Source organism: Leptonychotes weddellii, chromosome 5 (assembly GCF_054177405.1).
Source record: "Leptonychotes weddellii isolate Sample4059 chromosome 5, ASM5417740v2, whole genome shotgun sequence".
NCBI classification, from domain to species: domain Eukaryota; kingdom Metazoa; phylum Chordata; class Mammalia; order Carnivora; family Phocidae; genus Leptonychotes; species Leptonychotes weddellii.
In genome coordinates, this window is record NC_138373.1 from 24,709,131 (window position 1) to 24,720,857 (window position 11,727).

Consider the following 11,727-nt stretch of genomic DNA (forward strand, 5'->3'; position numbering starts at 1 on the left):
CTCCCCTGGCTCTTGCTTTCTCTCTCTCTTTCTTTCTCGCTTGCTCTCAAAAATAAATCTTAAAAAAAAAAACAAACCAGGATTTTAGAGCTTTTTCTGATTGATCGATTGAAGAAAGGTGGTGATTTTTTTTAAAAGATTTTTGTTTATTTGAGAGAGCAAGAGAGAGCACCAGCGGGGTGGGGGGGGGCAGAGGGAGAGGGAGAAGCAGACTCCCTGCAGAGCAGGGAGCCCGATGTGGGGCTCTATCCCAGGACCCCAGAATCATGACCCGAGCCGAAGGCAGATGCTTAACTGACTGAGCCACTCAGGCGCTCAGGTGGTGATTTTTTCTTTTAACATGTCTAACGCATATGTTGTAAACTAGCATTTGATGACAACCCAGTCTTCTCTCCAATATGAGCAGCTGGTATTCTCACATGCTTTAGTTTTTCTTTGTTAATAGTCCTACAACTCCCCAATTATGAACATTCCTCCCCTGAAAAAGTTTATAGAAACTACAGTATCATTTACTTCTCTTGATGAATGTTGTGATTTTTGTATTTTCGGCTTCCTTTTTCCCTTTCATCTGGGGGCTGCTTGTCTTTAAAGGGTTAGCTCTGTGTTTCCCAAATAGCAGTTATTCATATACCATCTTTGAATTTTGTCACATCAGTGTACCATTTGCACTATTATTTGCTTAATATTTCTTCTGAATTGATTTTAAATCAATTCACCCACCTTTTTAAAATTGAGGGACAATTTATGTGTAATAAAAATACCCACTTTAATGATACAGTTTGAGTTTTGGCAGTTAAATACAGACCTATAACCACCAGCATGATCAAGATATGGAACATTTGCATCTCCCTTAAAAGTTCCCTTGTGCCTCTTTCAGTGGATCCCAAATATGCTTTCTGTTCCTATAATCTGCCCCCCCCTTTTTAACTTAGATTTTGCTAAACAATAGTGTCTATGAATTCAGGGTTGAGGTGTTATTTTTTTCCCTAATTCATGTGAAAGTATGATTTTATGAATATATGATTTTTGTTGTCACACTTGGTTCAACTAAAGAAAATACATACAAGAGCTTGATTAAGCATGCTTGAAAGCGGAGAACATTTTAAAAGTAACTATAGGGCAACAGTTACCAAATTTTATGCCCTAAGATTCTTTTCCTACTGCAGTTTCCACTTTTGAAAGGTTCTCATAGGGCGCTTGGGTGGCTCAGTCGTTAAGCATCTGCCTTTGGCTCAAGTCATGGTCCCTGGGTCCTGGGATCGAGTCCCGCATCAGGCTCCCTGCTCCACGGGAAGCCTGCTTCTCCCTCTCACTCCCCCTGCTTGTGTTCCCTCTCTCGCTGTGTCTCTCTCTGTCAAATAAATAAATAAATATCTTAAAAAAAAAAAAAGGTTCTTATAAACAACTTCTTGGTAAATAAACTTTATTAACAAATGATTGTATCTGATTGTTAATAATTGCCAACATCCATCCTACAGGTTACATCCTATATATGGGATGTCAAATCAACTTAGCAGGTCGTGACCAGCAGTTTTTAAAAAATGAAAGAGAACAAAACAATAAATAGGATGTATTCCAAATAAGGGTAGGAATAGTGCCAGTGTGTTACTTTATACTGAATTGATACAATTCTAGCCAAGAGCAAAAATAAATGATTTTTTTCGTTGATCCATGCAGCCCTATTCCAGATAAATTTAGAACTTCCACTAGCTTTTAGAAAACTTGAGAATTACTCCCTGACTTCTTTTCTTGTTTTACTTTGCATTTGACTCTTTTTTCCTCCAACATTTAAATTGTGAGAACCTTAATTGGTGATGTTTTAACATTACTTGTAATATTTCTTCTCCTGATAGTGCCAGGATATTTTACTATTCCATACTGACTGAAAATGATGAAAATCAACTAGTATAAAAATGGCTCTTAAATGTTTATAAAATGACGAACAGTGGAGCTTGTTTCACAAAATGAGCTGTTTCAGTTCTGTGACAATTACCGTACAAACAATTGAATGGTTCTTCTTAGCCTTGAAATTGCATTAAGCCATACCACTCATCTTTGTTAGATATAATTGAAGCAAAAATACTGAATCCACTTCATTACACAGCAGAATCAGCCATAACTGAAGTATAATTTATAAATTTACAATCTAATGACTAACAGTCTAATAGCTGTCTCTGAATCCTCAATAATGAGCATATAGTGGTTTCGAGATTAGGTACACACACTCTGTAAATGTTTGTTGCACTGTTTTGGTTAGTTTTTTAACAGTATGATTGCTGCAAACCTCTTTAAGCCTTAGGGACCCAAGGTGAGCATGGGCCATGGATGTCCGGCTCAGGAGTCTTGAGTTGGCGTCCTGCTCCCTTTCCTAGAAAGGCATCTGAAAACCTCACACTCATAGCTGTTGTCATGGCTTAATTATTAATAGTGCTCTTTCACTCTTGAAAATGTCCTTGTTTTGATAATAAGTTTTTGGTTATCTAGTTGACACTGTGAAATTTTCCCAATAGGGAGAGCTTTCTGATATACTTTTTATCTAGGTGAAAACATTAAGCAAGGATCATCTTTAAAATGAGGCCTGGGGCACCTGGATGGTTCAGTTGGTTAAGCATCCAACTCTTGATCTCAGCTCAGGTCTTGATCTCAGGGTCATGAGTTCAAGTTCTGCCTTGGGCTCCATGCTGGACATGGAACCTACTTTAAAAAAGGTGGGGGGAGGCCTTAGCTCTAATTAAGACTTGAGTACAGGGCTTTTTCAAAGTAAGAGTTGCTTTGTTTACTTATTTGATAAAATTGAAAAGCAGTATTGCCTAGGGTTAAGAGCACTAGTTTTAGGGTAGCACAGGCTTTGTTTTAAATTCTAGCCCTACACCCCAATGTTTATAGCAGCAATGTCCACAGTAGTCAAACTACGGAAAGAGCCTAGATGTCCATCAACTGATGAATGGATAAAGAAGATGTGGTATATGTATATACAATAGAATACTACTCAGCCATCAAAAAATGAAATCTTGCCATTTGCAAAGACATGGATGGAACCTAGAGGGTATTATGCTAAGCGAAATAAGTCAGTCAGAAAGACAAGTATCATATCTCACTCATATGTGGAATATAAGAAACAAAACAGAGGATCATAGGGGAAGGGAGGGAAAAATAAAACAAGATGAAGTCAGAGAGGGAGACAAACCATAAGAGACTCTTAATCATAGGAAACAGAGTTGCTGGAGCAGAGGGAGGTGGGGGGATGGGGTAACTGGGTGATGGACAGTAAAGAGGGCACGTGATGTTATGAGCACTGGGTATTATATAAGACTGATGAATCACTGAACTCTACTTCTGAAACTAATAATACACTATGTTAATTAATTGAATTTAAATTAAAAAAAAATAAATTCTGACCCTAAAGCATAATAACTGCCTTTGGGTTAGTCAGGAAGTAATGCATATAAAAGTGTTAGTTGGCCTAATGCCTGGAATATAGTAAGCAGTCCAGTAACTATTAGTAATTATTAAGGGTCACAAATCTCAGTGAGCCCTTTTTCTGTGCTAGATCCTGTGCTTGGTGCTAAGGAATTAAAAAAATGATAGGATGTTCTTCCTAGGAACCTAGCACAGAATACTGTTTTTTCCCCCTCAAAAATCTTAAAACAATCTTAATCTAAGTATTGAATAATAGACACCTTTTTTTAAAACAGTCTACTTTTATTTTTTTACTTATTTTTTTAAAGATTTTATTTGTTAGCACGAGCACACAAGCAGGGGGAGTGGCAGGCAGAGGGAGAGGGAAAAGCAGGCTCCCTGCTGAGCAAGGAGCCTGATGTGGGACTCAATCCCAGGACCCTGGAATCATGACCTGAGCTGAAGGCAGGCGCGTAACTGAGCCACCCAGGTGTCCCCTGAGTAATAGATATCTTTATACAAATTTAATTTTTCATTCATTTAGATTTGTGTCTGGCTGTTGCCCTGCTGTTGTTTATTACATTTACCACACAACTGCCTTTGTCTGGCACTGTAATAGGTACTGAGGGTAAGAAATGTGAATTAGATAATCACGGCTGCCCTCACTAGAAGCCTGTGGAGGCATGGTTTTTAGTTTTAAGGAACCGATAAACAAATATACATTTTTCTTAGAGCGTTCCTTGACAGAATGTAGTATTATCCTGCAGCTGGATAACATTTTATATTTTGGATTTACCCAGTTAACACAAGAAGCCCTTGAAGGATGTGTGGCATTGGAGACCCATCATATTCACATTTAATTTACTGAAAGTTAACTGTAAGTGTGATTTTCCCTAGCCACCCACTTTCCGCCACCTCCTCCACCCTCGACTTCACTTCCTGAAAGAGAGGAGGAGCTAGAGCAATTTAAATGTAAGCCATTCGTTTCACTGAGCATGTGCTCTGTACAGAGAGACTCCCATGTGGGAACTCGAAGCTCCGTTTTCCACCTGCCTTTCACAGTGTAAGCATCTTGCCATCACATGTGAATTCTGGTGTTTAAAAATAAGTATTGTTCTTAAGAAGTGAGTTCTAAACTAAGTCAATTTTATGTACTCTCAACTGAAACACTGTGTTCCAGTCCTATAGGAAACGTTAACTGTGTTGCACTTAGAGCCAGTAGGTTGATGCCCATTATGCTGTGCCTTCCTAAGGGGTTTCAGAGGTAACATGACAGCCCAAGAATCCAGCTGATTTGAGACCCCTAGTCCTACAAAAACAGTCAAAATTAGTAGGAGTCCAGGGGCGCCTGGGTGGCTCAGTTGGTTAAGCGACTGCCTTCGGCTCGGATCATGATCCTGGAGTCCCGGGATCGAGTCCCGCATCGGGCTCCCTGCTCGGCAAGGAGTCTGCTTCTCCTTCTGACCCTCCTCCCTCTCATGCTCTCTGTCTCTCATTCTCTCTCTCGCAAATAAATAAAATCTTAAAAAAAAAAAAAATTAGTAGGAGTCTGAATTACTGCCGTCAGGAAGCTTATAATCTAATTGGATAGAATATACTAGAAAGATCATCTCTAAAACAATTCACAGTAAAGGATATTGAGGAATCATAAGGATAAATGGCAGTTGCATATTAGAATGGCCCCAGTTTCATGTATTCTGTTCCGTTGCCCCCATAAATACAATTCTTTTTATCAGGCAGTGGGTCCAGATTCTTTCGTTTAGCAAAATGGTATTGATATCTTTAAAGAAAATACAAGAGAATGAAATGGTTTTATCCATCAAAGTTTCTTGGAAGTATCGAATTGTGATTTAATAGCTAGAGAGATAAAAGGCAGAAGGACATTTCAGACAGGGCAAGTGTTAAAGGCATGAAACATGGAAGTATGGTTGATCAAGCAGAACTGTTTATCTTTTCAGTTGGCCAGGTGATTGGGAACACCCTGGAGGGTCACAGGGGATGAGGATAATAAGGAACATGACCAGTAGACTGAGGAGTTCAGATACATTCTCTTGGCCATTATCTGTTCCTCATCCTACTCATAATCATTAACTTAGAACACAGAGACCATTTGAGATTGCTTTGTAACCCATCTCATGTTACATTTAAATTGTTAATTTTATTGGAAACACCAGTTTTAAAATAATTTTTCTATCTTATAAAATCATATTGGACGTGGCTATGCAGTTATTTTGTAATCCGTTTTGGGAGTCTGTGTCATGTAATAGGTCAGAAACAGGAGTCAGGAAACCAGGGTTCCGGCACTGCTCTGTCACCGAATAGCTTTGTGACCTTAGGCAGTCACTTTACGTCTCTGAGTTTCTTCACTTCTCAAATGGTACACCACAGGTTTACATGCTATGCTTCCTTTTTTCTTCTTCTTTTCAGTAATTTCTTCTACAAGTGAAAGTTAAAAAACTCTTGTTGTTATAAAACAGATCTGATCTCCTTAATGGGGGGCAGGGAGCTAAAAGCCCCAGCTGCCTACCCAACCCCACTTCCCCAAAGTTCTTCCTGGGAGTATTAAGACTCAGAAGAACACAAGTGGAAAATCCCTGGACTAGATCCCTAAAGTTAACATTTTTCCATACTTACGTGGATAAACTGAGTAGCATTTCTTAAAAACAGTTTTGAGGAGAGGGGTGCCTGGGTGGCTCTGTCAGTTAAGTACCCAACTCTTGATTTTGGCTCAGGTCATTATCTCAGCGTTGTGAGATTGAGCCCGGTGTCAGGCTCTGCACTGGGCATGAAGCCTGCTCAAGATTCTCTCTTCTTGGGGCGCCTGAGTGGCTCAGTCGTTAAGCGTCTGCCTTCGGCTCCGGTCATGATCCCAGGGTCCTGGGATCGAGCCCCGCATCGGGCTCCCTGCTCCACGGGAAGCCTGCTTCTCCCTCTCCCACTCCCCCTGCTTGTGTTCCCTCTCTCGCTGTGTCTCTCTCTGTCAAGTAAATTAAAAGAAAAAAATTCTCTCCTCGTCTCCTCTTTAAAAAAATTTTTTTTTGAGGATATACTGCAGTACTAACTGTAATACAATCCATTGTACACTTAATAAGATTAGGTACAGTAAGCAGTCTGAAGGGAAAAGAGCATAAATACACTTGAAGAGTAAGAGGGGAACAAAAGAAAGTCTCCGTAACTATCTATAACCCAACTTGTATGGAGATTCGAGACAACCAGATTGTCTGCCTTAAGACTGCTAAGGAGATTAAGAAGAAAGGAAAATGAGTTTGTGTGTTTAATTTTGTAAGATTTTTTAAATTTTTGTCTTATTTATCTTTTGAATGGGAGCTAGAAGTACACTTGGTACTAAAATCCGAAAAGAACAAAAAGATGTGAGTTGAAAAGACTCCCTCTCATCTGATGCCCATCCTTCCAGTTCCCTTCTCTGGAGGCAGTCACCATGACCAGTTGTGTAAGCTTCCAGAGTTTATGGAATCACTTCCAGATTTATGAGGATATTAGTTTCCTTTGGCTACTGTGACAAATGAGCACGAACTAGGTGCCTTAGGACAACAGAAATGTATTTTCCCACAGTTCTGGAGGCTAGTAGTTTGAAATCTGTATCACTGTCAAGGTGTTGGCAGGGCTGAACTCCCTCCAGAGGTTCTAGGGGAGAGTCCCTTCCTTTCTTGTGCCAGTTTATGTTGCCTGCCAACATTCATTCCTTGGTTTGCGGCCCCATCACTCCAATTTTTGAGACCAAATCTCCTTCTGCTCTGTCTTCACATAGCCTTCTCGTGTGTGTGTGTGTGTGTGTGTGTGTACACTCTCCTACTTCTCTCTTACCTGGATGCATGTGACTGCATTTAGAGCTCACCTGGACAATTCAGGGTAATCTCACCATCTCTAGATCTTTAACTTAATCACATCTGCAAGGACTTTGCCATATAAGGTAACATTCACAAGTTCCAGGGTATTGTGATGTAATTATCTTTTGGGAGGCCATTTTTCAGCCTACTACAGCAATAAAACAAATAGCATACTATACATACTTTTCTGAACCTTGCTTCTAAGAGTGTAAAACTGGCATAATCTAACATTAATTCAAGACTGGTTAAATGATGAAATATCCATAGAGTGGAATATGGTGTTACCACTCACTACAAATGAAGTGGATATATACTGACATGGAACCATATTCACTATATAGTAGAAAAATGCAAGTTGCAGGGGTTCATAGGGGTAAGATGTGAGTTTGGAAAGATACATACCAAACTTGTGTGGCTTCCTCTGGGGAGTAGGACTGGTGGACTTTTTTTACATTACATGTTTGTACTTTCGAATTTTAAAATCAAATGTATTTTAGGGGCTTCTGGATGGGTCAGTCGGTTAGGCGTCTGACTGTTGGTTTTGGCTCAGGTCATGATACCGGGTCATGAGATTGAGCCCCATGTTGGGCTCCGTACTCAGCAAGGAGTCTGTTTGGGATTCTCTCTCGCTCTGCCTCTCCCACCATCTGTGCGTGCGCACTCTATCCCTCTCCCTAGAATAAATAAATAAAATCTTTTAAAAATTTAACGAAAATAGAGAACCTTTAAAACATGTACTTTATAATAAATCCATGTGTTTTAGAATAAATCCAGAAGAAAATGGACTTCAGTTTAATTTTTCTGGGTGAATTACATTGCAGAAGCAATACAGGATTATTGCAATTTAATCTTTTTTGATTTGTTTCCCAGATAGCAGACCCTACATTAGCTGAGATGGGAAAAAACTTGAAAGAGGCCGTGAAGATGCTAGAGGACAGTCAGAGGTGAGCCTGGAACAGCAGTGACCCTATTAAACGTGTTCAGCCTGTTGTGAAGCTGGTGGCACTGGTTTCCTGCTGATAAAAACACCTCTTGGTTTCACAATGTCACGCTTAGCTTAGCTTCATCTGACTTTAAAGATGGTGTTTGTTTTGGGTAGAAGGTACTTTGTAATTAAAAGATTTTGAAATTGAGGGGCAGGACTTTTCTCATTTTCAGTTCTGCCCGTTAAGAGTTTCATTTACTTAACATATTGATTTGAATTCTGTAAATACTCCTTGCTGTACGTTTAGGTTATATAGAGCTTCAGCTAACCAAGAAATGGGTTAAAGTGTTGTTTCATGTTCTTTTCCTGAAATTCAAGCTATACCCCAAACTGGGGACTAGGGCAACAGAGATGGGGGAAGAGATGTGATAAATGTGTTTCAAATCCTACATCAGCTACTAAGAGGTTGAAGGCAACATCGTCACATGTTTGCGTGTTCAAATGTTAGAAATTTGGTAAGATAGAACAAATAGTTTTTTATTTTCTTTAAATTAGAAGAACAGAGGAGGAAAATGGAAAGAAGATATCAGGAGATATTCCAGGGCCACTCCAAGGCAGGTAGGTGGCAATGAAGATACATACTTTTAGTTGGGTATGTGTTATCTTTAAATCGAGATTTTCAAACCATTGTTGATTGATAATTTTAGTTGTGATAAGCACAAAGCAAATTGAGAGTCCTGTGCCATATGTAACATCAGAAAATCGGAATGCCATTGGCTGGTTGGTGATAATGCTGAATCTACCTGCTTCTCCCCCTTTCTCATTCAGGATTTAATTTAATTTCCCATTCAGAATTTAACAACCTCATGACTCAAAAGCGATGCACAAACTTATAATTATATAACTCGACTGTCATACTTAGTTCATCCTTGAAACCTGTAATCTATTCAGACTGCGCTTTATGGTGAGAGATACGTTAATTTGATAAGATGTATCATTTTTATAATACAGTAAAATGAAAGTGTCAACTTCGATCATTTGTACGCAGAGTGATTATTTATTTATTTTGGGGGCAACTAAAGCAAATCTGTCAAGTGTGTGTGGTTTAAGCTAGCAGGGAAAATATCAGAAAAAGAAGTAGCCATGTAACTAAAATGTTCACCGGATGTTAGCACTCAGTCTGGAATTAAAGTCCCAGCCCAGCTTCCCTCAAGCTTTTTTTTTTTTTTTATAACCAGGAAACTGCACATAGGTAAACAGTACAACTCCCTTCAATTGTTCTTTGACCTGAATGTGAATATATACAAGGTTGCAAAAGAAAAGTGTGGAGGAAGGACCACAGTGTGTCAATAAGTGTCCTATCTAACACACCCAGATGCTAATATTTTAAGATGGGCACTCCTGCTTGCCACCTAACCGTGCTGATTTGAAGCCCTTGGATGTGAAGTGGGTTCTGCAGCCGAAAGCACGAACCAAATTCTATCAGTTCCCTCTTCCCACACTCCGGAAGGGAAAGAAAGGGTTCTACTAATCCCACAGCAGTTTCCCTACAAGAGATACTAGCAGGAGCATCTCTAGTTCTCAGAATAGGAGGCTATTAAAGCCACAGAGCAGGAGTAGTCACACTTAATGCTGACACCAACATCTGAGACCGTGCTTTGCCAGGCATGGCGTTAAACATGTTTCGTGCACTGATTGTGTCCTCAAAATTCTGTAGTGTAGGGGGCTTAGGGAGTCTGAGCAGCTGGCTCAAGGTCACATGACTAGCACGCACTCTCTCCACAGTGTCCAAGGGCCAAAGCCCTTCTCGCACGAAGGGCAGCACCTTGGAGAGGAAGGGCATTGGGGCATTGTTTTGACAGTGCCGCTTTTTCCAAAGAGAACTTTTTATTAGTCGTATTCTCATTAACGGAGTGATAATATTTTTATATTACAGTTATTACAAGTTGCCGTTGCCTACTACTTTAGCCATTCGCATTCTTATAAGTTTTCAACCCCTCACGTAAGAAGCGTTTAATAACATATCTTGGAGAGGAGGAAATCCGTTTGCACTCTAAGCAGATCTCCAGTTGCCCTGCTTGGGGAAGAGGTGGTAGAAAACGATGCTTGCATTACATGTTTAAGTCTGTTAGAACAGCCAGACAAGACTCCTCCGTGGAAGGAGACTAGTCACACCAGTGGCACTGGAGTATTCTTGCTCCTTCTGTGACCTTCCAGCATCTTAAAAAGACTATTTTGGTTCTTTTAACACGCTTATTAAATATTCTCCTTGGATTCAAATGAACAGGTCGAGAAGTAGTGCTGAAGTAATACTGCTGAAATTTTCAGAAATCAATCTCCTGTTTGCATAGAATATTTAATAATTACATGGTTATATGGAAAATTCATTTAATTTGAGGTTTATTTTTAAAAGATGTTTAGTGTATCTCAAGCACATTCTTATAGCTCCTCACTTAAAAAAAAAAAAAAAACCCTCATCAAGGCTGGTTTAAGTGAAGGAAATAGAGGGGTGGGGAATGTGTGCTGTTTCCACCTGTCCATCAGCCCTCTTCTTCTTCTGCAGCGGACAAGACATGGTGAGCATCCTCCAGGTAGTCCAGAATCTGATGCATGGAGATGAAGATGAGGAGCCCCAGAGCGCCCGGTAAGGCGGGACGATTGGCAGCCGTTCTTTGAAAGTATATGTGTTCTTGATTTTGATAGTGATTGCATTCTTTTTTTTTTTTTAAACGGTGATTGCATTCTTACAAGTTGCCAAAACAGAGCTGTGTTTCATTCACAGTTACGTATGATGTTAAAGCAGTGTTCATTTCTTCCTTTTCAGGTAGGTAACATATTGTAGGTAACATATTTTGCAAAAGGAAGGCACTCACTCAAACTAAATCCTGTAGTTTCTCTGGCATCATGTCTTAGAGAAGGGTTGGCAGAGGGACCAGAGAATACTGCTATGTGCTTCATACTTCCGCTTTGGACTGCTAAGAATTGCCACAGCTGAATCTGTTGGTGGCAGGCCACGTTGTCTGTGAATCATCCATTTATTTTTATTCATCTCACTTAGCTATTTATTTAGTTTCATGGTTAATTGTTTTAATTTGGGGGGGGGACAGAAGTAATCATTCTCCTTTTTCAAATTTCAAAAGATAGAAAACAGTCTACAAAGGCAATTTTCAGTCGGTGATGTGATGGCATATGTTACCTGAACCCAAAATTGATGTGAATTCTAAAATTACGAGGCCTTGGATGAAAAGGGGCATTTCCTCCATACTCTACCCACCCCCCCCAGCTTGTCCTCCTGTATTCTTCAGAGATCCTTTATGTGTATGTGTTCATAAGCAAAGTCTACGTTCCCTCCAGTATGTAAATACTCTCTATGTTGTTCTGTACCTTGCTTTTTTCATTTAGGTCTAAGAGTTCATCATTTATCAGTATACAAGGAGCTTTCACTTGTAAGAACTGTTTAGTTTTACTTTGGATGAATGAACCATGTCTCCTGTTCAGGTTTACTGTCACAAACATTGCTGCCGCCAGTAACTCTGTATGTGTGTCATTTATCAT

At 39.7% G+C, this 11,727-nt stretch overlaps 2 protein-coding genes and 1 non-coding gene across 3 annotated transcripts in view; 2 read left to right on the forward strand and 1 right to left on the reverse strand.

Moving 5' to 3' along the window:
* NTAN1 (N-terminal asparagine amidase) overlaps nucleotides 1–11,727 on the reverse strand; it is a 192,996-nt gene that overhangs the window by 135,258 nt on the left and 46,011 nt on the right. The window lies entirely within an intron of this gene.
* Nucleotides 1–11,727, forward strand: part of PDXDC1 (pyridoxal dependent decarboxylase domain containing 1) — a 51,141-nt gene that overhangs the window by 6,816 nt on the left and 32,598 nt on the right. Inside the window, exons 2-4 of the mRNA XM_081819976.1 lie at nucleotides 8,118–8,191; nucleotides 8,728–8,790; nucleotides 10,736–10,816. Of these exons, the coding sequence (XP_081676102.1) occupies nucleotides 8,118–8,191; nucleotides 8,728–8,790; nucleotides 10,736–10,816 (218 nt within the window). The remainder of the gene's footprint in view (nucleotides 1–8,117; nucleotides 8,192–8,727; nucleotides 8,791–10,735; nucleotides 10,817–11,727) is intronic.
* On the forward strand, nucleotides 11,342–11,410 carry LOC115937332 (small nucleolar RNA SNORD45). Its single transcript, XR_004072637.1, has one exon. It is a non-coding gene; the product is annotated as a small nucleolar RNA SNORD45 (small nucleolar RNA).